General features: G+C 45.0%; 2 protein-coding genes across 5 annotated transcripts in view; one reads left to right on the top strand and one right to left on the bottom strand.

Annotated features, from left to right (window-relative positions):
- The first annotated feature begins 1873 nt into the window (after positions 1-1873).
- On the top strand, positions 1874-11769 carry CIMAP3 (ciliary microtubule associated protein 3). 3 transcript variants are annotated; one of them, XM_025872403.2, is made up of 6 exons: positions 1874-2028; positions 7034-7176; positions 7810-7908; positions 8626-8756; positions 10408-10525; positions 11535-11769. In XM_025872403.2, the coding sequence occupies exons 1-6, from the start codon at positions 1971-1973 to the stop codon at positions 11601-11603; spliced, it is 618 nt and encodes a 205-aa protein (XP_025728188.1). In that variant the 5' UTR covers positions 1874-1970; the 3' UTR covers positions 11604-11769. The 3 variants fall into 3 exon arrangements, with proteins under 3 accessions (XP_025728188.1, XP_025728189.2, XP_025728190.1); XM_025872404.2 differs by lacking the exon at positions 1874-2028 and adding an exon at positions 6751-6826; XM_025872405.1 differs by lacking the exon at positions 1874-2028 and adding an exon at positions 6757-6796.
- Positions 11770-16238: 4469 nt separating this feature from the next.
- Positions 16239-25775, bottom strand: part of OVGP1 (oviductal glycoprotein 1) — a 31536-nt gene continuing 21999 nt past the window's right edge. The window contains exons 5-12 of one of the 2 annotated variants that reach the window (XM_073896156.1): positions 22836-22992; positions 21563-21680; positions 20945-21063; positions 20070-20269; positions 18590-18712; positions 17726-17873; positions 16767-16865; positions 16239-16540 (exon numbers count right to left, since the gene is read on the bottom strand). In XM_073896156.1, coding sequence (XP_073752257.1) covers positions 16388-16540; positions 16767-16865; positions 17726-17873; positions 18590-18712; positions 20070-20269; positions 20945-21063; positions 21563-21680; positions 22836-22992 — 1117 coding nt within the window. In that variant the 3' untranslated portion in view covers positions 16239-16387. Of the gene's footprint in view, positions 16541-16766; positions 16866-17725; positions 17874-18589; positions 18713-20069; positions 20270-20944; positions 21064-21562; positions 21681-22835; positions 22993-25775 lie in introns of those variants that run through there. The other variant, XR_012379323.1, reaches the window with a different exon arrangement.

The following is a 25775-nucleotide window of genomic DNA, read 5'->3' as shown; positions in this document are numbered from 1 at the left end:
AGGGAGTTTTGGGCACAGGTGCAGCAACTACAGAGTCCTTGAGGTGGAAATGAACACGGCACATTAGAAGAAAGAAGACCAGGGCTGCACTGGGGTAGTGGGCACAGGAAAGAAATAGGGAGGGGTCAGATCACGCAAGGTCTTGAAACATGGTTAGAAGTTTGGATTTTATTGTAGGTGAGCTGTGGAGCCATTGGAAGTTTATAGCAGGGATGGAGAGGTGGTAACATGATCTAAATTCACCATTGAGAAGAGAGGGCTGGAATAGGGTTACAGAACGTGGGAAAACCGCACTCATGATTGTAGCTGATGTATTGAGTTCTGAGCGCTGACATGACATGCCTTGAAGATCAAAAACATAGATATGGGAGTGTCCTCAATAAGCAGGTGAAGGCAAAAGTCAGCAAAATTGGGTACTATCGTAATTACGTTTCTAACCGAAGAATAAGAAAGCCTAGAGTTAAATAGAGCATAGGAATCTAGGCAGACTCTTTGGAAGGAGTTTCTGTTTACGTCACTACTATGGCAAATAACACTGAGGGGGCGACACGAGGATGCAGGGAACTGGACTTGGTGAAGGACACAAAAGAGGCCATTGACTCTGAGGAAAAGCATCTTTTGTTTTTTTTAAGATTTTATTTATTTATCTGAGAGAGAGAGCATGAACAGACGGGGAGCGGCAGGCAGAGGGAGAAGCAGGCTCCCCGCTGAGCAGGGAGCCCGATGTGGGACTCGATCCCAGGACCCTGGGATCACGACCTGAGCCGAAGGCAGTCGCTTAACCGACTGAGCCACCCAGGCGCCCTGAAGAAAAGCACCTTTGAACAACACAGTGGCCAGCTGCTAGATCAAAGTGGTTTCCCAGACTAATACCTTCTTCCGATGTCACTATTTTCCCATAAAGACTGATTCTGTCACCATTTCTAGAATGCAGAAATTACTGCAGCCTAAAAAAATGGTGCCCCCCATTTCTCCTGCTTCATTTACATATTAATTAGTCAATCCAGTGAATGTTTACTGCATACCTACTACATGCAAGAAGAGGACAGGCACAGTCCAGCTCTAGATCCATGAAGGTTCTAATGTCACCTCCTTTGACTCTTCTCATTCCCTCCACTTCAACTATGTTAGCCTCTTTTCTGTTTCTCGTATAGTCCAGGCCACTTACTGCCTCAGGGCCTTTGTGCAAGCTACAACACTCTCCTCAGGTTTCCATTTGACTTTTGACCTCATTTTCTTCAGGCCCTTCCTCAAAGCCAACTTCTGAGCGAGGCCAATCCTGGCTGCACAACCTAAAATTGAAAGCTCCTTATTCCTTCTGCCCTTCCGGTGCTTCTTTTCTCTTGGTACCTGCCATATCATACGTCTTATGTATTTACCATTTTTATTGTCTGCCTCCTTCAGTAGAATTAACCTCTGTGAGGATAAGGATTTCGGTTTACTGCTATGTTCCCATTGCCTAGAGTGCCTGGCATATTACAAGAGTTTAATAAGTGCTCGTTGAATAAATAAATCGGTGAGGGCAGGCAGGGAGACAGGAACTAAGAAGGTGAGTATTCCAAGCATGAGACTTTGTACTTTATATAGACTTATCTCCTGCATGGTGGGTATTGTCCCCACATTATAGGTGGGGCAATTGAGATCTTGTGAGAAAACCTGGCCCCAAATTATGCTGTCAATAATCAGAAGAACTGATTTTCAAAGAGGGGCCTTTCGGTCTTCCTTCTCACCATAATGCTACCCTTCAGAAAGCAATGTCACAAGGACTTGGAGGGCTTCAAGGGTGGGGCTGCTGCTTAGCAGCCAGTCTGAGTCACACCCTTCATCTTTATGTGTTCATGAGAGTGGTGACTCATAGAGCCATTGTTGAATGAGGGAAACAGGTCAGTTCAAAGGCCCTTCCTGGGGACATCTGGTACAGAGCTTCTTGGAGATCTTCAAGGTCCAAGCCATCTGATCCACTTGAGTACATGAGTGACAAAATCCTGCCAGGGATCACCCAGCCATTTCTTTGGAACTTTACTAATGGTAATCATGTTCTTTAAACTCTAGTACATCTATGAAAACTCGTTCCTTCGGTATGGGAGTCTAACTGGAAAGAGAGGGGGTATGCTTAGGATTACATAAAAGTCCTGATGCAGGCAGGGCAGGGGGCAGTGCTCTTCTTACCAAGTCCTGAGCCTTGATAAGAAGTGGCACCCATTTAGATGAAAGGGCAACTTTTTTTTTTTTTTTTTTTTTTTTTGGACAGAGGTACTCTGGGAGTTACCTGTGGTTCTGGGCATGGAGGTGGTAGATCAGAAGTGCATTAACTTTTGTTAAATGCCAATTATAGGCTAGTCATTTGCTGTGTAAGATTTGTCTTGTGTTATCTCTTAAATTCCCATGGCAGCCCTAAGGAGGCAAGAAATTTGTGCCATTTTATAGATGAATCAAGGCTAAGTAGCTTCCACAAAGTCATGTAGCTAGTAAATGACACACCAGTACCTGTTGGAAACCAGTTCTGAGAGTCTTCAAAGCCTGTGTTCATTCCTCTACCACCAGATGAGAGGGGGCTGGTACTTAAGTCTGGAAAGTGGAATTTAGAAAGTCTCTGTTCCTCTCCTTCTTTCACCTTCTGAAGACACATCTATTCTCCAGCAGAACCCCTATTCTCTAGATCAGAGGTTCTCAATCCTATTCAGACCCCATCCTGCTTTGAGTAAAAAATTATTTTGTAACACCCCTTTTATTATCCTAATTAAATTCATGGATAACATAACCTGCCACGCATAATTTCATAAATAATATAATGCCATAATTGTAAAGGAGAAAAATAATTTCTAATAAAATAATATGCATTTCAATATATAAATGCTCAGATGTGACTACTTTATAAGACAATGAAGTAGTCAGACTCTTGCACCGTATAATAAACAATGAATGAGCCTAGAATTAAGAAAGAAGGTTAAATGTTATACAAGCCGTTTAGGAAAATAAAAAAGCAGATTTATAAGTGGATGCCAGGACAAAGACCAGTGTTTAAGAAAATTAATAACACTCCAGACTTACTGTTTCCTGATAACAAAAAGAGGTGAATAGCTTTAATTACAGTAGGGATAATACTCAACTAATTACCAACCAGTGAGGTAAAAAAAGGAAAAGGAGTACGACTATGTTATTTTCGAAAAGAGGTAAATGTTAATGTGCTTCCTCTAGGATTGCCAGATTTTTAAAAATAAACTATTTTATTGGTCTATCATGCACACCAAAAAGGGCCCAAATCATTACTGAACCGATTAATGAAATATGCGAGGTGACCTCCTCAGTGCAAGCAGTATACCCAGTCCAAGAAATGGAACACCATTATCGCTCCAAAAGCCCTTCTCATGTCCCCTCTCTTTTACTGCTTCCACCCTCCTTAAAAGGTACCCCCATTCTAACTTCTAACACATAAATTAGTTTGCCTATTTCTGGATTTATGTAAATGTACTCATGCAGTATGTAAATGTTCATGTTAAATTATTTCATTCAACACTGTGAGATTAAGCTAGATTGTTACATGTGCAGGATTTTTTTCCCTATTTATTGCTATATAGTATTCCTTCATATGAGGATTGCACAACTTGTTTTTCCATTCTACCATTAATGGGCATTTAGTTGTTCCAGTATGGGACTGTTTGGATCATGTTGTTTTTAATGTTCTTACACATGCCTTTGTGGTGCACATTTGTATGCATTCCTGCTGACTACATACCAAGGAGCAGGAATTATTAGGTCATAGGGATGTCTACTTCAGCTTTGGTATAAATACTGCCAAACAGTTTTCGAGGTGAATGTATCAATTTCCATTTACACTAAAAGTGTATTCAAGATTTCCAGCTGCTTTGCATCCTAGCAGCACCAAGCGTTATCTGTCTTTATAATTTTAGCCATCTTATGGGTAGCTCATTGTGGTTTAAATTTCTAACTCCTTTATGACTACTGAAGTTGAGCACTTTTTTTATGTTTACTGGTTATTTGGATATTCTTCTTTCTGAGTTCCCCATTCAAGTATTTTACATATTTTTTATTAAGTTGTTTTGTCTTATTGATCTGTAATAGTTGCTTTATATATCCTAGATCAACACTATCCAATGTCAATATAATGTGAGCAATGTGTTTAATTTTAAATTTCTAATAGCCATATTAAAAAAGTAAAAAGAAACATGTAAAGTTAATTTCGCTACTGTTTTATTTAACCTGATATATCCAAAATATTATCATCTCAACATGCAACCAATATAAAATTTATTAATGTGATATTTTGTACTCTTTCTTTTCATTCTAAGTCTTTAAATTCTGATGTGTATTTTACACTTATACAAATCTCAATTTAAATTAACCACATTTCTGGGTGCCTGGGTGGCTCAGTTGGTTAAGCATCTGCCTTCAGCTCAGGTCATGATCCCAGGGTTCTGGGATGGAATCCCACATCGGGCTCCCTGCTCAGTGGGGAGCCTACTTCTCCCTCTGACTACCACTCCCCCTGCTTGTCTCTCTCTCTCTCTCTCTCTCTCTCTCTCTGTCAAATAAATAAATAAATAATAAATAAATTAACCACATTTCAAGTGCCCAATAGTTAATATGGGTAGTGGCTCATACATTGGATGGACACTGCAGGTCTTGATGCTTTTGTGCTTATGTCTTCCTCCATATCTTGCTTATTTCTCACTTTTCTATGGGTATCTTTTTTTAATTATTATTTTAAAACATTTTCAAACCTAAAGAAAAGTTGCAAAGACAGTACAAAGGATTCTCTTACCTATTTACCCCAATTCTTTAATTGTTAAATGTTAACTTCTATCTCTCTCTCTCTCTCCCTCCCTCTCTCACTATACACACACACACACACACACACATCCAGTTGACCTTTGAACACATGAGGTTAAGAGTGCTCACCCCCTGAGCGGTCGAAAATCCACCTATAACTTTTGATTCCCCCGAAATTTAATAGTCTACTGTTGATAAGAAGCCCTACAAATAACATAAAGAGCTGATTAACATGTATTTTGTATGTTATACGCATTATACACTGTATTCTTACCATAAGGTAAGCTAGAGAAAATAAACTATTAAGAAAATCGTGAGAGAATACCTTTACAATGCTGTACTGTAAAAAAAAAATCTGCACATAAGTGGAACTTTTCATTGTTTCTCATCTGTCTCTTATACTTTTTTTCCCTGTATTCTCTGTCCTTTTGCATCTCTAAGCTTCAGGTCTGAATATTTTCTTCCGATTCAATTCCCAGTTCTTTCATTCTTTTTTTCAGCTTTTGTAATCTGCTGTTAAACTCATGCCTTGCGTTCTTACTTTTAGAGATGGCACTTTATATCTGTACAATTTTTATTTGATTCCTTTTTATGTAGGACATATGACAATGCACTGTTTGATGGGACAATGTGCTGCAGGGTGTCCAGCCTCCCTGGCCCGGTGACCAGGAGCATCCCCTCCGTAATTTTTAACAAGCAAAATGCTTCCTCAAGTTTCCAAAATATCCTGTAGGATTCAGTATCACCTTTTTTGGGAAACCCTACATTAAATGTGTGAAATCATCCTTGCAGACAGTTCTAGGCCAGGGTGTGTGTGGATCCCAGGGTCATCCTTAGAGGCTAAAGGGTAGCATGGCGCAGTCACACCCTGTGTCTGCTGCCTCCCACATCTGATAACTCCTAAAGCTATCCAAAACTCAAGAGAAAAACAGGTTGGTGTTAATATCCAGGACAGGTAAAGGTAAAGAAGGTAAAGAAGTCAACACACACCATGACCTTTCTTCTTGGGTTGGGATGGGAGTGCTCCTGAGGGGACTGGGTACCATCTTAATAATAACCTCTTGCAATTGTCACTTGCCAAGTACCAGGGCCTGATTGCTTTCAACCCGTTTTCTCAATCCTGCCGTTACCCAATAAAGAGGAATTATTATTCCCAATTTGGAGATGAGGAAACTGGGACTTAAACCTTTAAGTGACTGCCCAAGATTTTACAACTATTAAGCACTTCTGTGATTCCTCTGCAGTCCCTGCTCCACTCAAGATTTCCAACCCTTTTAAAACCTCGTGCGTGGAGCGCCTGGGTGGCTCAGTCGTTAGGTGTTCGGCTGAGGTCATGATCCCAGGGTGCTGGGATTGAGCCCCGCATCGGGCTCCCTGCTCCGTGAGTCAGCTTCTCCCTCTCCCTGCTGCTCCCCCTAGTTGTGTTCTCTCTCTCTCTCTCTCTCTGTCAAATAAAATCTTAAAAAAAAAAGAAAAGAAAGAAAGAAAAGAAAAGCCTCGTGCGTGCCACGTTTAGAGGTAGAAGGGGGCACCCTGCAGAAAAATGGGTCTAAGAGGGGCCTAATAGGGAACTGTCTGGGCTAAGCTCCATTTAGTCCCCGATTCCCCTGCTGTGGGCGTTGTCCTGGGAGCCCACGCCACCCGCCATCACTGCAGGGGCTGCGTTTTCCTAGGTCCCTGATCCTGGCAGTCCAGATTTCGGGGCATTCTGAACCCTGCGTCCCTCCCTCTTCAGCAGCGCATTCCCGGTGGCCCAACTTCCAAAGCCCTTCTGCTTAACCCCTCACCCGCGCAGCTGCTGTAGCCGCGAGTCCAGCAAACCCCCACCAGCACCCAGCCACAGAGTTCACCCTGCTCTCCGCCCGGGACCAAGGGGTGCAGGAGTCCCGCCCCACTGCGCAGGCGCGCGCGGAGCCACACCCCTTGCGTCCCCCTGCGTTCCCTTAGCAACGCGGTACACAAATGCTTGCCCGGGCCACGCGCGCGATGTGTTTAGGCAAAGCGGGTTCGCTGGGCTGGGATAGAGGAATCAAGGGTAGAGGGCAGGAGGAAGAGTGGGGAGGCTGGCGGGCGGGGGGATGCAGTCCGTCCCCTCCACGGGGTTCGGTCTAGTTTTTGTTCTCGATTGGGAACAAAACCCCAGTCCCGTCTCGGCCTACCTACAGCCCGCGCGCCCCCAGAGCGCTCACTTGGATCCAGGGGCCTTCCTCATGTGGAGTTTCTGCTCTTTCTTGATCTTCAGAGTTGCTGGTTAACTACCCCTTTGGTACACGTCAACAGCGGAAGCTCTTTCCTCACCACCACCCCCCAAACTTGTTGGGGAACAAGTTTCTTCCTCTTCGAGGAGCGCCCCACAGAGGGCCAGGATGTTACATTGCAGAAGATGTGAGTATACACCTTCCCTTGGGTGGGTCCCAGTTCCCTGACTATCTGCAAATACCCAGGTTCCATGGAAGAAAAATTCGATGGAATTTGTGATCTTTGGGGTGGCAACATGAGAAGGTGCCCTGGTCCTCTGCAGCCAGCTGTCAGATCCAATGTAGGAAATTAAAGGACCCTTGCTCCCCACTTCCACCACCCACGAAACGCAAGCCTTTCTTCATATAGTCCTCTATATTGTCCCCACTCCATTCCCACCTTCAAAAGCTCCAAACCAATGCCTCCCATTAGTCCAAACTGGGAATGTTGCTGTGCTGCTAGATCAGTTTATGAAATGTCATCAGACTGAGGGTGGGATTACGGCAAATTCAGCTCTGTGGAGCTTACGGGACTGGATTCACTGGAATGCACCAGAATGTCATTTACTCTACCTAGCCAGCCACATTTCTTTGCAGACTGGTATACCTGCCTTGCTTATGTAATTGTTTCTATGGTCTTCACTCAGAGGGGTCAAAAAAGAAAGCAACTTCTGCGGAAGATTCAGATACCAACATTTTGAGTTCACTCTGTTTTGATGACTATAATATTCTCTGTGTATCTTCTTTCTTTCTTTTTTTTTTTTAAATATACTACCTGAAGGTATATGGATTGGCATACAACCTCTCTAAGATCCCGACCAGTAGAAAAGGATATACTTTTGGTGCCAGAACAGCTGAGAGGTTTAAGGAAATCAACAAGGTTAGAAATGGCTTGAATGTGCTTTGATTTTAGTGTGATCCACGTTGCTGCATGTATTTGCCTCGGGAAGCAAAGCGGGGAGAGCGGAAAGTTACCAAAAATTGTGTCCTGAAATTCAAGAAAAATATTTAGACAAACGCTATGAAGAAGTCTATCTGAAAAGCTTGGTTGTTAGCATCTCAAATGTGTGTGAGAGCCCCGGGAGCGTGAAAACAATTCTTCAAAGAAATGGTATCAAGACCGGGCTTCAGGGCTGACACAGCTGACATTAAGTACCAAAGCTTTGTTTCTATTATCTTGCCACTTAAAAAACAAACTGCTACTTTTAAACCCTTTTGTGTGATTGGATTTCAAGTCTAAAAGTCTCCAGTATAGATCCTAATCTGTTGTTGGATATTTTTCTGACAGTGGAGCTCAAAGAGAGGGGTACTGGCTCTAAAAAATCTCTGAGTGGGATGGTGGGGGCAGCAGGTGCAACAAGTCACCTTGGTCGTTTAACTCCTGCAGATCTCTTTCTACAGCCCCAGCTTATGTGTCTTTAGATAGCTGAACCCCACACTTCTATTGGATTTCTGCCTCCTGTAGCCTTATATCTATAGCTGGGGTGGTGAAACTATAGCTGATACAAGAAGAGGATGAGTTTGTTTTCTTTAATTAGAGGCTTTATATGTATATATATATCACCCTCTAACATGTTTATCTTTTTCTGACAAACAGGACATGATGCTTTACCCCGGCATGTACCAGGCTGCAAATCCTCAGGAGCAAATACACAAACAAAATTTTGCTCCATTTAATGCCTTGTTGCCTCGATTTAGGACATACTCAAAGGGCAGTTATTATCCTGGGTATGTCTCCTCTCTCCTGGAGCATTTCATCAAACAGCAATAGGAAAGGATGTATAAAGGAGGGGTTCCATCCAAACCATGCCAGCTGAATAAGAAACCACCCACCCATCTTTAAAGAGCCAACCTCTGACCTTCCAGATATCTGGCATTATAGAGTTCTAAATCATAGTGTTTCACTCAATCAATAGCTATAAATGTGCCAGGCACTTCCAAGGGGTCCAGAGATTTTGCATTAAACCCCTCACACAAGGTTCCTCATTCCTTGGAACTTACGCTCTCAAATCTGGACAGATGAGAAGCAAATACACTCAAAAAAAAAAAAAAACTCAATGGTAATAAGGACGGTTACCATATAATTTAGCAGTCAGACAGTGACACTTCTGAGAGTGAGCTTACTAATTAAGGCAAGACCGTAGCCATGAGCTAGGTTTGCCACAGGCACACCAGGCGGTGTGGTGACCCAGTGATGTGCTGTGAAGACAGTGAACAGGGTGGTGGTGATGGATGGATGGCGCTACTTTGGCAAGGATGTCCAGGAATGTCTTTAGGGGCAACGACACTTGACCTGAAGTCTGAATGACAAGACTGAGCCAGCCCTGTGAAGATCTGGGCTAGGGCTTCCCAGGCAGGAGGAGCTGCAAGTGCAAAAGCTGTAAGCTGGGGAGGGACTGGTGGGAGGAATAAGGAGGAGGCTGGTGTGGCTAGAGTGTGGAGAGCAAAGAGGAACTGAAAACAGAGCAGGAGTGCTGGGGCTGAGCGCATGGCCCTTGTAGACCACGTGCTTCAGGAAGCCATTCAGCAAGTGTGGAACCGCGGGGCAAAGGGTCAAGGTCTTTGTTTTGCTCGTGAGAAATCCACCGATCAGTGAGTGAGTGTAACTTTCTCAAGGTTGCATTAAGGAAGTGGAAGTGTTGACCTTTGGTCCATTCTAAATACTATTTCCAACACAACAGCAAAGAGTCTACACAAAAGACCAAGTGTTATGAACAAAGGCAATTATAATGCCACATCAGTCAAACTTTAACTGGTTCTGCCTCCTTGTCCTGAGATTGCTGATTGAATTATCATTACACTTTTACCCCCAGTTTCCGATCACAGGCAGTACTTATTCATGACTATGGTAGGCTCTTTTCTCACCCGCCACTCCTGGGATCTTTTGGTCTCTCAGCCAAGGATACTGGGTTGCAGAAATATTTTTCAAACTAGAGTTCATTTTAATCCTAACTGGGATGTCAAGACTAGATCTCTCTTTTTTTTAAAGATTTTATTTATTTGAGAGAGAGAGAGAGAGAGAAAGAGCACAAGCAGGGGGAGTGGCAGAGGGAGAAGGAGAAGCAGGCTCCCCGCTGAGCAGGGAGCCCAACGTGGAGCTCAGTCCCAGGACCCCAGGACCATGACCTGAGCCGAAGGCAGATGCTTAACTCACTGAGCCACCCAGGCGCCCCAAGACTATATATCTTTAACACTCACAGCTTATCAGAAATACATTAACAGGCAAGGGAACCCCACACTTGCCCCACATTAAAAAGTTAAATGGGCTGTTACTTTTTCTCAAGGAATTAGGCCGAGTTCAGGGATAGCTGTGGTACTGACGGAGTTCCTATATGGTCCCTAAGTCATCACACGTGATGCTTTGTATTTTTATTTCTAGCCCTGGCACATACAACCCGCAGGTGAAGCCACCCCCCAAAATCACCTGGCCAATGAAATTTGGATCTCCAGACTGGGCTCAGATTCCATGTCTACAGAAAAGAACCCTAAAAGCTGAGGTAAAAAGCCTGGACTTGTGTAGAGCCCTCTCTCTTGTACTTTCATATGTACCAAGGGTTCTTATCCAGGAGTGTCTGAATGAGCTTCGGGAAGTCCTTGTTCCCCTGACAGCATATGCATGTGCAGTTTTGTGCAGACATGCATATGAGAATCTTTTTGGAGAGTTGCACCGTTTTGTTAGATTTTTAAAGGTGGGTATGACTGACAAAAGTCACATTTTCTTACTTGATCCTCAAATAATCTTCTGGTGCAGGAACCGGACAACTATACCTCGGTGACAGAGGAGGAAAATCAGGCTCTAAGGGATTAAGTGACTTGTGCAAGTTGACGACTTGAATCTAGATCTTGTGACTCCTAAGCCCGTACTCTTTCCATACACCACTAGAGTATTAGGTCATCAGGGCGCTGTAGAGCATTCTGGTAAGAAAATGGATTCAGGGGACAGACTGCCTGGGTTCAAATGCTAGCTCCCATATTGCTGGCTGTGTGATCTCCGGCAATTTTTCCAAGCCTCAGTTTTCATTTCTTTAAAATGGATGTAATAATAGAATCAAGCTGATAAGGTTTTAAAGATCAAGCAAATATAGAAAAGCATTTGACATAGTACATATAACATAATAAATGCTCCACCCATGTGAGCTATCATAATTCCAGAGGTGCTGTTTTTTAAGAGGAACCTTGGATTAATTCCACAGCTATTTGTTAAATGCCTAACGTAGCAACATCATCATGCTAGACCTATGAGTAACAGGAATCAAACACATAATCTTTGTTGTTGAGAAGTTTACCAGTTATACTTGGAGATTTACCAAGCCCTAGCATGACAGCACAGCAGCATGACAGAGACTAGCTGTACGTTGACAGAATCCTAAGACGAGGCTCATATAGGGTGGGCTACAGCTGGGCCACAACAGCAGTGATGCGCACTTCTATTTTGCACAGCCAGAAGGACAGGAGGCGGAGGGTTCTCATTAGAATATTGACCTAGACAACATTCCTTCGTTGCAGTTGTCCACCGACAAGGACTTCAGAAAGCACCGGAACCGTGTGGCCTACCTAAGCCTGTTTTACAATTGAGGAGCTGTGACCACCTTCACGTGCTCCTCCGGACCATAGATCCAGGACTGAGGACAGAGCTGCTCTTCGCCCCCCCGCACTGCCCTGCTCTCTTGTCTGCCAGCATGGGGCCCAGGGAGGGAAGGGGCTCATCACTACTGTGTGAGAACAGAAAGGCTACATCAGACTCTTCTGTGTCCATGTGCTGGTTTGTCATATACATGCATAGATGGGCCTGGGTTCCTGCCCAGTGTTCAAGGGGGTGGCTCCATTTTACTGAAATAGTCATGGGTCTCTGTCCTCATGCTCTAATTCCCAGGTTCCAGTTTTATGTATTCTACCGCTAGCCCTGGAAAGGGGGCTGCTGGCCTCTCCATATCAAGGATTGGATGACTACCTTGGGCTTATTCATGGGCTTGCTACACACGGAGGGTACTTACAGGCAGAGTAAAACATTTATATTTTAGAAACTCTTCCAGATTTCTGAGTTTCTGACATGCAATGGGCAGGTCAGGAATTTGTCCTTTCCCCAGACTGATATTAAACTCACTGGATCAGAAATTCCCCACTTCCCATTCCTTCATCCATGCCATTTGTAGGTCATCATATTAATTGAGTTCCTACCATGTGTCAGGAAGAGTGGCAAGGACTGGGAATATCGCAGGAATCAAAATAACCTCATCTCCTGGTCTGGAAGCTACAGAAACAGTGCCCTGCTGTAGACGTATCCGGAATACCTGACTTCCTGGAACACACCCTCTAGGCCTTAGACATGCTGTACTTTCTAGCACCTTCTAGCAACCCACAGAGAAACTCACTTTTACATTCTGGTATCTGAGCATGTGAAAAGAGGCAGAGAGCACAGCAGCCTGAAAAAGCAGAGGCCTGGTGGAAGTATATAACAGGACAAGAGAGAAATGGCATGGAAAAATCTAACCTGAGCCTTGGCCAGTTGAAGCTGGGGGCTGGATCCCTGCTCCCTGCTCCTTGCTGGAGAGACAAAAGGTCTGGGGTCTGTGTGACTTACCAGCTCAAAGCAGCACCACCCCATCTCAGCTGCAGTCCAGCACAAAGGCCTGGGGCTCTGGGCTCTCTACGTAAGGTCTGAGCCTAGAAGGGCCTCATTATCTCTGTGAAAGTGGAACAGCTGCGGAAGGCAGAGTACCAGAAATCCAGCCTAAAGCCTGCTTCTGGGTCTACATTTGTCCATTCCTGAGCCCCACCTCCCACCAACCGCCCAGCCTATTTTCCTGTCAGAGCCTCTACCTGCTGTAGCCAAGTGCAGAGAACTCATTACACATCAAATCTTCTCAACAAGGTAATATTCTTCTGCACATGTCTTTGATGGTGAATGGCACATGGAAGCAGGCCTTAATCAAAACCTCTACCATGATGGTGCAAAGAGGAGATTTTGAGATTTCTGGTGACATTTGTACAGTAAGAGCTGGGTCAAAGTGGAACTAAGAAAGGGGGAAGCCAAGAGCTCACTACTATTGGTTGGCTCTAAATTCTGGATTTAGGTGTCAGATACAAAGGGGTCTTCCATTTCTATTTAGCTCTTCCAGCCATGATGGTGAGCCTAGGAAAATGGCCAGAGTCCTAGAGCAGAAACTCTACCAGGAACAAAGGATATGCCTCTATCTGAAGTTGAGTCTTTATGGAAGCTAGACCCTGGGGGACCCCAGGTGAGGACTAGGGAACAGCAGAGGAGCCCTGCCAGCAGAGCCCTCTTCCTCAAATATCTGATCATAGGTCTCTTCTCCACTGAAACCTACATGGGTCCGTTTGACAGGAGAATCAAGTCCAGACATTTAGCAAGGCCCTGCCCCTCTGACCGTAACCCACCTTGGCTGCCTCGTTTCCTACTATCCTCTCCAGTACCTTGTGTCCAGCCAGTCGGGATTTCCTGATGCTCTACAATTACACAAGCTCTCTCCTGCCTCTGTGCTGTCCTTATGCCAGTTTCTGCATGAGATCCCTTTCTAACTTTCTCTACCCAGTGAGTTCCTACACATACTTGAAGGCGAAATCTAACATGGTTTCCTTTGTGATACTTCCTCTTTCCTGCCACCCCCAGGCACCATTCGCTGTAACAGTCTTTATGTCACTTGTATTATCATGAATGTGGTTGTATAGCAGGCAATGCTAAGCACTTGTTATCACAAGACATGTCAGATCTGGGGACCGAAAGAGAAAAATGAACAGTCTCTTTTCTCTTGATCATAATCGAGTTGTGGAGGCAGACGTGCAATGGGTACAATACAGTGCAATGTGTGGTGAACTGTCAGAGGTACAAAGTGCTATGGGGGGAGGGAAGGAGGAGTAATAACCTCTCATGGAGGGGTAGGCAGAGGACACGCAGGAAGATGTCAGGGATCAGGGAAGATTTTACTTACACAGATTTCAATAAATACCTTAGGAATAAATTAATGATATTTCATCAGTGGTGATGGCATAAGCAGTAAATGGAAAGAAAACTCTAGAATGTGTTTTACAAGTATAACCCAAATATGGACTGGGGTCCATGTGGCCACTTTCTGCGTGAATTCACATTTAAAAAATGCATTACAGCAGCTAAAAACAATTAAAGAGGAATTCCAATTTTTGTATCGCTTACAGAACATTAAAAAGTCTCTAATTTGTAGGCATAAGCAACATTTCTCAAAAATCTTCATCCTATGTTCCCCTTCATCAATCCTATGTTGCTGTGGAACATCCCCCCCAAGAAACTTCAGATTCCAAAGCCTTATCTTCACCTCTCCCACCCAGAGTTTCTATCCCTTCTCTCTTCCCTGTTACCTTCCAGCTTTTTAAAAATCTCATTTACTCCTCATTCCTTTCACCTTTTTTGACCCACTAGCATCTCTCTTCCTCTCTTCCTCTCTCTCTCTCTTTCTGTCCAAGTCCTTCAGTCTCTGTCACATAAGATACAAGAATCAGACAGAGAAGATCTTTATTAGTGTGGTGGGGACAGAGTGGCATATTGGAAGGTAGGGAACACTCCCATATTAATAAATCTTGTCCCTGTCCTACCATGATAGACAAGGTGGAACAGACCATAAACTGTGGACAGCTTCTGTTGGGTGCTATTTTCTAGAATCCAGGAGCAGACAGAATTGCTGGGTCTGGCTTTACCAATACCATATGTTGTTCCAGTGTCTGCGGTTTGTCCCTGCTGATGAATTTCAGGATACTCATGATAACTTGGATTTGTTGTATTTCAGTGCTGAGAACTTTGTAGCGATTATATCTCCATCTCAAGATCTTTGCTCTTTATAGTTGAGGCCATGAATAGAGGTGAGACTGAGGCAGAAACAGTGGCTGATGGGGCAGGGATGAGGATGCAGGTGAATTGGGGCTGAGCTGAGCTTCCTTCCCTTTGACAAATGAAGGCTATATCTCCCATAAGAGAAACACAACAGAAAGAAAAAGGAATTGTCAGAGTGCAGACATTAGCCAATTCCACAAGATCAACTCCATTGTGTGTTGGTGAAGGGGAATGATGCAATGATGTAGAAAAATGTACACCTCCCTCTACCACTACCACCCACAAACATCTAGATTGAGAATTCTTTGCATCTTTCTTTCCAGGTAAATCCTTCTAATTACATTTCTTGAAAGAACTTTGGGTCCCAGAGCAATACCAGTTTTGACCTCCCTAAAGGCAAAATTACTGCCTTAGAAGAACCCACTGCAGATGATTGTTCATAACCTACTGTGGAATGCAAGTTCAGCTACTGGGCTTATTTCAGACAGGAAACATGCTCAAGAGCAATACACTGTACTTGATAGAAAATTGCTAGTGAGTCAATGCCATGTCTCATTTGTAATCGCATGCCTCTGTGGCTTGCACATAGCAGACTTTATCATATAGCAACACAATAAAAATATTTAACACAATTGATCTGGATCTGATTTTAACACTAACTGTATGATTACCTGTCCACACCCCACTTTCTTCCACTGTAAAATGAGATTGGGGTTCTAAACTCAAAAGCTTTCAGGCCCAGGCAGGCAAAGGACATACGTGAGCAGCCTGAGAGCACCCATAGTGAGTAGGGAAGAAAGGGGTCTGTGAAAATACCAGAAAAAATTCATTAAAACTGTGCTGCTTTCTTCAAGAAGAAACACCATTTTGTCATCTGAGTTGGCCTCAGAGCACCAGTTTGAAATGTTCTCCAAGGTTTCTTTTTCTTCTCTAACATTCAAGAATGGAGAGAAGAATGTGTTGGAAGGGAGAGTGCTGGGAGGGCTGGTCACCTCCACCAGAGTACTTTATGTAGGTACTATTGTGTCCTTAAAATCTATGTGTGGGTCCTCACTCAGAGACCTCTGCTCTGTGTTCTCGCCCATTGGGCAATTCACAGATTCCCCCAAAGAACTGTTGCTAACTTTTTTTTTTTTTAAGATTTCATTTATTTATTTGAGAGAGAGAATGAGATAGATCATGAGGGTCAGAGGGAGAAGCAGACTCCCTGCTGAGCAGGGAGCCCGATGCGGGACTCGATCCCGGGACTCCAGGATCATGACCCGAGCCGAAGGCAGTCGCTCAACGAACTGAGCCACCCAGGCGCCCCTGTTGCTGACTTTCAATCTAGAATAAACTACTACAAGCAAAACACAAAGAAGACATTTAGAAGGAACAGCAAGGACGTTTGGAGATTCTTGATTTATTAGTTGCAGGAAGTAAGATTCTAGTGCACAGAGGGATCAGACTAGTCTAAAATGCTGCTGTCAGCCCAGAGAAACAGTAGGGCAATCCCAGAGTTCTGCTGGGAGGTTGGAGACAGCTGCCTCTTGCTAGTCTACTTAGAGACAGCAAAACCCATCCTGTTGTTCCCAATGTCGTAGACAGTGTAATATTCCTTGAGGAAAACATCTCCCAGAATCCACAGGGGCTGCCCAGTGGGGGAGGGCAGGTAAGTGGCCTCAATCCCAAGCGTGCAGTAGCCATTATTCTGCAGACAAAGAACATCAGGATATAACCAGGTGCATGGAGACGCCTTTCCCTACAGGAACTTCCCACCCTATGTTCCTTGACACCTCTGGGGTCTCTGGCTTCTTGTTCACCCTCAGCCCTGCCACTGGTGACTCCCCATAGGTGCTCAGATGTGAGCTGGGACACACAACAGCTGTTTGTGCCCACCCAAACCCATTTCCCTGGAGCCTGGAGTGCATACGTACGTTGAAGACATAGGCAGAGGGAGGCAGAGGTAATTGGGTCCCGCTGATGACGAAGGTAATGGTGGGCATGCTCTGTAGGGAGCTGCAGTTGACCACATACTGAGACAGAAGAGAAGCAGAGCTGTAGAGTGCCAGGGGACTGGGGGCCCAGACAAAGGGCCCGAGTCCCCCATTCCCTGTGAGACTCTCTTCCTGACCTTCCAGGAGAGGTTGGTTGAGAGCATGGAAGGCAAAGGCTGATTCCCAAGTACAACACCGACCAGATGCTTTTGCTTTCCTGGGCCTCCCCGGACACATCTCAGCTCTGAGATTTTGATTGTGTTGATATGGCCACAAGGAGTTAGGCTCATTCCAGAACACGAATTTCTACTGCCAGAAAGTACCACTTACAGAGAAGAAGCATGGGCACATCCTGTGTGAAGCATGTTCTCACATAAGTGTGTACCTACCCACGTACTCATCACAAACACACACACACACACACACACACACACACACACACACACCCTGAGGGACCAAGATTTAGTCTGACTAGACTCTTGCATGCAGGAGGAGCAAACTGCAGAAGCAAGTATAGGGGAACAGGGGTGGGCACAGGAGGCTGCTCAGAGTAAAAGCCAAAGGAGTATTCCCAGGGAAGAAAGAAACCCAAGTGGAATGGAGAAATGCAATATGCCTGGCTCTGTTCATAGAGTCAAATGACAGTGCCACACCAAGGTGAGATGTGTTCCAAGGGGCTGCAATGGAACAGCCACCACTCCTGACAATCATTCAGCCCATACTCACAGTTGGAGTTGGTGTTATTCCCTCCTCTTATGCCTCCTTGCCTGAAAGGCCATGCTGTGTCCCTAACCTGATCTGATCTTCCAGGAGCTCAGGTTCCCCCCGCCCCCCAACCCTTCCTCCTGTGCTGAGACTATGTGCATGTACAGAGAAACCCTTGGCTTCTGGTTACTCACATCACCATTCTGAGCCTCCTGGGCTCTGGTTGCCTGCAGGAAGGAGCTCATGAACTGCTGGGGAACAGCTAGCACATAGGTCCCTGTATCCACAACGGCCTGGCAGCCTTGGAAGCACAAGCCAGTGGCCTGGGTACCAATGAGAAACCTGAGGGAAAGAGCAGTGGAAGAGAATCAGGTGCCTCTGCCACAAACATGTGCCATGTCCACTGATAGGTAGTGCCCAGCTGTTGTATGGTCTTGAGTAAAGGCCAAAGAAGTATATCTTTAATTGGTGGTGATGGGAGATTTCCTGAAGGCTTGGAGTGTAGAAGTAACCGATTCACGGTCCTAAGCTCTGGGAACAGATATGCTTGGGCTCAAATTTTGAAATTTGTGAAATGTGTGACTTTGGATAAGTTACTGAACCTCTGAGCCTTGATTCCTTTATCTACACAGTGAAATATACTACTGACCACCTCATAGTGTTGTAGTGGAATGTACATGCAAAAATATATATAAAATATTTAGCACAGTATCTGGCACATCAAAAACATCAATGATAGCTGTTACTTTTACTGATGAAGGACTTGGTAAGGACTGTGCTCCTTGGGATAATGAAGCTCCCAGGAACAAAGACATGGATTCACAGAAGCCTAGGAATGACCAACCTGCTGACATGACAAGTTTCAGTGACCAAGTCAAAAAGTTTAGGCAAGCGCTAGATGCCTAAATGCTAGATGTCTACTGAGCTCCAGAACAATCAGCCTGAGGGTTTGCTGATTCTTTCAGAAGTTTATGCCAATGCAAGAACAGGAAATATTGTCACACTGGAGGAACATCCTAGGGGTGTCCATAATCCATAGGAACTTTCCCTGTACTTACTCATCGATGGCAATCTGCCAGTACATTTCCCGGGTGACAGGAGTCCAGACGATCTCACCAGAATAAAATTGGGAGTCCACACCTCCCAAGATGAGCTCCCCACCATACTTATAGGTTGGTTGGCTATGGAGAAAAGGAGAAGAGCATGAGTTCCCACAATACACACGATCAGGCAGCTCCTTCCTCCCCTCTCACCATCCCTCTCTCTTTCAGACACAGAGGAACCACAGGACGAGGGGTCTTGTCCTCTGACCTGCTCTTCAGACTCCACCAGGCTCAAGGCACAAGGGAGAGGAGCCTCCTCAGAGGAACACCCAGAGTATCAGAGAACTGGAAATATAAACTATGCCCATAAAAGAGGAGATAGAATTGGAAACCAGGCCCCTGAAAACAAAACAAAGCATCCCAGGGAAACCCTTCTGGGGACAAAGTGAGAACAAGAAGAAACACCTCAGAGAGTGTCTGGAATTGGGGCCTGACAGAGAGAGATCTCCTGTGTGCAGTGAAGGGGATGCTCCTGTCATGTTCAAGTTGGTAACTAGACAGTGTTAAGGGGATTCAGGCCTCCTCTGTTCCCTACTCTGGGCCTGCCAGTCACTGAAGAAAGATATTTGGCCTCAGGTTCCCTGAGGATCATGTGATTAGGAAAAAGAATCTGTAAGTAAAGTTTGCCATGAAAGCTCAAAGCCAGTAGAGTAAGAAAAGTACTGGATTTGTGACCAAGATATTTGTGTTTGAGTCGTGGCTTCACACTTATCAGACCTTGCTCAATATTGACCACCTGTCTGAGCCTGCATTGCCTCAGTGGAAAAATGGGGCCAATGGCAAGATTTTTGAGATGTCATGTGAAGTAATAACTATAAGAACTCTTTGTAGGGCCAAATATGTTATTACAAATATCATTTATAATTATCTTTATTATAAATCTGATTTTACTATATTAGTAAGTAATCATGTGGCTTGTTCTAAAGCCCTACAGCTATGCAAATCTAATACAACAATGTCCACATTTACTAACTAAATCTTGAGGGACTATAGTTCATTTTTAAGGAAAGAGTCATCTTATGGCTTTGGCCTAAATTAAAAATTCTTCTAGTGCAGGGGCTCCTGGGTGGCTCAGTGGATGGGGTGTCTATCTTTGGCTCAAGTCATGATCCCAGGGTTCTGGGATCCAGCCCCACATCGGGCTTCCCTGCTCAGTGGGGAGTCTGTTTCTCCCTCTCCCTCTGCCCCTCCTCCCTGCTCATACCCTCTCTCTCAAATAAATAAATAAAATCCTAAAAAAAAAACTCCTCTACTACATTAAAATAAAATTCCTACAAAAATGTAATTACGAATTTTCAGAAATGCATGAAATGCACATAGCCGGTTATACTCATTGTGTCAAGATATGTTAAAAACTTGGCCTTGTCTGATGTTGACTTGCTGAAAGCTCCCACAGCCTCATTTGCTGAGACCTACCCAGGGCAAGGGTGCTCACCGAGAGAAGTAGAAACTGAAGATGGGCTGGGTGAGCTGGCCTTGCTGCACCATGCTCTGCATGACTGTTTGGGCATTCCCCACTGCCAGGTTGGGGTAGGCCATTCCCAGAATACCATCAAAGTTTGCATAATAGAAGGGATTGCTGGGCTCAATCTCACTCAGACCAAATAGCTGGTTATTGATGACGATGTTCTGAACCTGGGACAAGCAGGGAAAAAAGATCAACAGTTCAGGTGGATAAAGCCTTCCCAGACTTAGGTGCCCAGGGAATGGAATCTAGACCCTTTTTTGGGGAGAGGAAGTTGGCTTCTTTCATGCTTAGCTCAATCATGGGTGGGGTATGGAAGATGAAGAGACAACAGCATCATCCAACCATGTATGTCTTGGAAAGAAGAGTGTGGGTGTTGGGGAAGCAGAGGCTGTTGTGTTCTGGAGTTAAGAGTTTCCACTTCCATGGACAGTGAAAGGACAGTGGCTGGCTTTCTATTGAACAATCCATGTGCACAAATACATAGGAACTGTGGGTGATTGATGTAAAAGGAAAGAAAATAGTGAAAGGAAGATCTTCAAATACCTAGCGTAAAGTCATGTGCAGGAGGAAGCAGATGTGCTCCATGTGGCTACAGAGGTCAGTACCAGGGAGCAAAGTCACAGGGAGGCACAATGTAAAGAGCTCCCTGCAGTCAGGACTGCTGTGGGACCAAGTCCTGTCTTGGGAGAAAGGTTTAATTAGATGGCCTTTGGTATCTTTTCCAACCATCAGCTTCTGGGCGTTCGTGCCTACCTAGTAATCATGGGTCTCTCTGACAGCTTTAGCCTCTAAAAAAGGGGAGCCAAAGAGCAGACCCACAGAAGGATGAGAACAGCACTTACATTAACAGTGTCATATCCCAGGAGCACAGTCAGGCTGCCACTTCCATAATACAGTGTATAGGTTTGCCCATTGTTTCTGTAGGTAGAGGAACTGCTGGGGTTGAACCTGTTGTGACTGGCTGTGCAAGGATAGAATGGAAAGTTAATGTCAACACATTTTCCCAAAAACTTGGAGGACAGTTATCCTTGATGGCCTGAGACCGTCAGACCGAGCCGGGGATTGGGCCTCAGCCTCAGATCCTTTGTGCTGAAGACAATCTGTAGCCCCAGAAAAGTCTGTCCCTTTGGGAAACAGATGTTGCCCCTTCCTTCCATTTCCTGAGGGATGGCTCAACTCAAAGTGACAGGAATTGGGGCCCACAGGAGAAAGCTGAGGAAAGGGAACAATGTAGAAAAGAATGGAAGCCTTGGTCTATTTCTGCTGTCTCTCTCCAGAACTGTAGCACTTGTGAAATGTAGACCAAGGGCCAAATTTCCAGATGGTCTGAATTTAAGGAGGATGAGATCATGGGTCTGCACCAAGAACTCTGGACTTGGATGCTGAAATTGTGCTCAATCCTGACTCTGCCCTGCCCTCTGCTCCTATCCATGGGTGGGTGATGACGGTGGTATACTCACAGCAGGCCTGGCTCTGGCAGTAGGTGGAGGGCACCCACAGGTTGGAGGAGCCTGTGTCAAAGAGGACCAGGAAATTTTGTGGCGGTGTCCCAATGCTGATCTCTCCAAAGTAGTAGGACTGCAAAGAAAAGTTTGTCACTCTCATTAAGTAGCCAAGCCTTGTCCTAAGGATGGGGAAGATGTTGACTCACTAGAAACCACATTTTGGACAAAGTATATTCTTCTCTTTCCAGAAGTTCTCCTTCACATCTAGAGCCAGATCCCCTCAATATTCCCCATTTTTGTCCCTAATTGAAAGACTTTGACTAGGTGAGAACTGGTCTGGCAAGCCAGTCTCTTCTTCCAAAGCATTTTCTACTTTGTATCAGGTGATAACACCATGGATTTACCTTATATGCCAGAACATGCAAACTTGGAAAAGCAATCACTTTTTCTCCATTCCCAGTGCCCAACCCCCTCCCCACATCTCACACACACACACACACACACACACACACACACACACACACACATCCTTCTTTTTCTTCCAGTGTTAGATATTTCCCCACCATTCCCCTCCCTCTGGTCACACAGTAGCTAAGGTGCCAGGAAATCCACAGGAAGGTGAAACTTAGTTTAGTAATGAGAAGTAGCATGGAAAGCAAGAAGAGAACTTCACTGAGCCACAGTTTAAGTTCTAAGTGAATTTGGACCCGTCATGTCAGTTACCTGCCTCTCCTTCCACCATCTATAGAAAGTGGAAGTCAAAATAGGAGATCCCTAGGGTGGCTTCTAGATCTGACACTCATGTAACATCTAAGGACAGTCCATAGGACACCAGTGTGTTGAGATGCCCTGAGGAGACACTGCAGCCTCAGGAACACTCAAATACTTGCTCTGAGTACCAGTGTATGTTTCCAAACAGGGAGATCTATGGCACCTGGAGCCACTGGAGATTTTGCTTGGAAGCTTAGCATGTGCTTTCCTTCTTTCCCCGGCAGCCCATCACTGGGACTGCCTTTGGCTCTCTCAATTGACTTGAATATGGTCACTGTGGATCTCTTAACCGTATAAATGGAGCTTCAGAGAATGAGCCAGTAATGAGAAGAAGGAAGGAATGGGAATACAATAGTGTTAAGTGGTACCAACTCATAACTTATCCAGAGACTTTCCACAGGAAAGTGAGACTTAGGTTTAGTAAAAAGTCCAAAATCAGAGCTGATGAGAGGTCTAAGTAAGTATCCAAGAATGGTTATTAGCCAAGGGTTATGGACGCCACCTCTCCTTCACTTACATTCAGGTAATTGGTGAAAGGTTCATAAGCAACAGCATCATTACTGTAAAGATACTTGGCGGCTGGATCAACCTTTGGGTGGTTCTTCAGGAATGTCTCTAATACACCCCGCTCTTCCATTACCTGGCGGATGGACTTGCCTTTCTTCAGAATGATTCTGCAGAGATTAGGGCAAACAAAAGGAGTGAGTTTCACCTTCCCCATTAAAGAAATCACTTCAATGATCTGATCTGGAGTTTTTAAACCTACTTCTACTCAAGAAGAGGCTCTTATAAGAAATCCTTCTGGATTGTAGCAAGTTCTGCAGTCACTCCAGTATTTCCAGCCTGAAAACCCACTATAACATATATTTGGGGTTTCCTGCTTACATACACTGTTTCCACAGAATAAATACCTGTTCTTTCCCAGTCCCTCCTCTAAGTTTTATAGATATTGTACATCCTTCCTTCTTGGCTAACAAAACACCAACCCACCTTTACTCACACACACACACACATCATCATCATCATCATCATCATCATCATCATCATCATCGATTTCAAGTCTAGGGTCCCTGCGGTTTTTGGGTTCATGTACCAAGACGCAATCTGCCTGCCTTTCCATAAGATCTGCAGGGGAAGGCCTTTGCTCTCCCCTAGCTTGTGATGCTCCCTTAGGGCTGAAATTCACAGTGAAACTGAATCCCCATACATACCTTTCCACACCTTCTGAGAGGTGTAGACAAATCAATACCAAGACCAGGATCTTCATGGTGCTGATTTTAGTGGCCCACAGACACACCAGGACACAGTGGCACACCCAAGGGCTGGGACACACAGAGCGAGATTGGGTCTCTCTTTTATACCCTGATCTCCCTGAACTTTTCACCACAGGCACATGGGCTTCTTAGCCTTGTACCAACTTGGGCCCTTATACATCCATGGATTCTGTTTGTTTTTCCTCCTGGCAAGAATTATGGCCTTTAATATCCACTCTGCAGTCAATTTAAAAAGCGATTAGTGGCTTTGCTGATGTAATCCAAAGATTAGGATGTGATAACAAATGTGAAATGCACTGGGGACAAAGGATCCTGGTGCCCACATCTATTGGAAAATGGGTGCTGGCAACTTCTGCCAGAACAATGGAACAATTTGTTCTTTGGCTCCAAAGTCCATGTGCTTTTTGGAGATTTACAGTAGACTCTCCACTTCTTTTTCCCCTTTTCCTTCCTGTTCCTCTCATCAGACCCATCTATAGTCTTCTGATATGATTCTCATAGTTCATGACACCCTGATCTTTATTTTCAATTTTTTAGTTCACAATTAGCCAACATTTATGGAATGTCTATTCTGTGCTTACCTCTGCACATAAGCTCTGGGAGTACAAAAAAAATTCAGATATGGTCCTTGTATGCATAGTCAGCATCCTGCCTAGACATATAATCTAATTATGAGATGATGTGATCACTCTAGCATCCAAATGTGTGTTGAATGAATAAGAATGATTAAGAACAGTATTGGGGGGGTGGAGCACGATGGCAGAGGAGTAGGAGACCTGGATTTCGTCTGGTCTCAGGAATTCAGCTGAAGAGGGATCAAACCATTCTGAACACCTACGAACTCAACAGGAGATCAAAGAAGAGAGTAGCAACAACTGAACAGAGAAGCAACCACTTACTGGAAGGTAGGGCGTGCGGAGAAGTGAATCCGAGGCGATATTCGGGAGGACAGATGGCAGGGGAAGGGGCCTCCGTCGGCCGCTTCTGGCAAGTGCTAGAGCCGCGGAGCACAAAATCGGAACTTTTAGAAGTCGGCTCGGCGGAGGGACGTCGCTCCAGTGGCTAAGCGGGAGGTGGAACCCTCGCGGGACAGTGTGGTCTCAGGACCCTCGGGGTCACAGGAAGACCGGGGCTGCCTGAGAGCAGCAGAGCTCCCAGGTATCGGAGCGGGGAAGCCAGCTGCAGAGACGGAGCCGAGGCGCGGGATCGCAGCTCGGGGTTGCCATAAACTGTGATCCGCGGCCCAGTTGGGCCACTGCGCCTCCAGCAGGGACTCAACAAGCAGCAGAGCTGGGGAGACTCCCCTTCCTTCCCTGGGAGGAGCGGCGCGGGAGCGCACCGCAGGGATCTGCTGGGTTTGGAGACTCCATATGGGGTTGGGTGCCACAGATAAAAACGCTCGGTCACAGGCCGGGTGAGCACGGAGTGCAGCCAGAGACCGGTGAGATGGGAGTGACTGCTTTTGTCTGGGGGCGCACTGAGGAGCGGGGCCCCGAGTTCTCAGCTCCTCCGGGCAGAGAGTGGGAGGCCACCATTTTCACCCTGGTCCTCCAAAGCTGTACCGAGGGCTTGCAGGGAACAAAAGCTCCTGAGAGCAAACCCAAGCAGCTTGCTTAGCCCGGACCGACAAGGGCAGGACAATTCTGCCTCCGGCAAAGACATTTGGGAACCACGGCAACAGGCCCCTCCCCCAGAAGATCAGCACGAACAGCCAGCAAGCCAAGACCAAGTTTACCGATCAAGGAGAAAGGGAGAACTCCAGCGCTAGGGGAATACTGCACATAGAATTCATGGCTTTTTTACCATGATTCATTAGTTTTTCAAAGTTAATTCTTTTACTGTTTTTTGTGGGGGTTTTTTGAATTTTTCTTTTTCCCTTTTTCAACCAACATCTTATCAATCCCTTTTTTAAAAAAACATTTTTTATTTTTCATTTTTAGAGTCATATTTTATCCCTTCATAGTAGTTACCCTTATTTTTGGCATATATTTGGCATAAGTTGTTCTCTCTTTAAAATTTTGAGATACAGTTTCTTCTAACAGATCAAAATATACCCTAAATCACTAGTGTATGGCTTTGTTCTAGTCTCCTGCCTGATCACAGTCTCCCATTTTTTTTCTTTTCTTTTTTATTTTTTTAAATCTTCTTCTTTCCTCTTTCCCAAACTACTTCTTATCAATTCC

The sequence above is a fragment of the Callorhinus ursinus genome, unplaced genomic scaffold, assembly GCF_003265705.2.
Source record: "Callorhinus ursinus isolate GAN/ISIS: 27379988/994484 unplaced genomic scaffold, GSC_fseal_2.0 scaffold9, whole genome shotgun sequence".
Lineage (NCBI taxonomy): Eukaryota > Metazoa > Chordata > Mammalia > Carnivora > Otariidae > Callorhinus > Callorhinus ursinus.
This window is presented reverse-complemented; position numbering and strand designations above follow the sequence as displayed.

Bases quoted from the DNA above. Each gene is read 5' to 3' on its own strand.
- CIMAP3 (XM_025872404.2), top strand. From the start codon at position 6,754: ATGCTTGCCCGGGCCACGCGCGCGATGTGTTTAGGCAAAGCGGGTTCG. The intron at 7,909-8,625 runs GTTAGAAATGGC...TCTGACAAACAG, and splicing joins GGTTTAAGGAAATCAACAAG to GACATGATGCTTTACCCCGG. The intron at 8,757-10,407 runs GTATGTCTCCTC...TTTTATTTCTAG, and splicing joins AAGGGCAGTTATTATCCTGG to CCCTGGCACATACAACCCGC.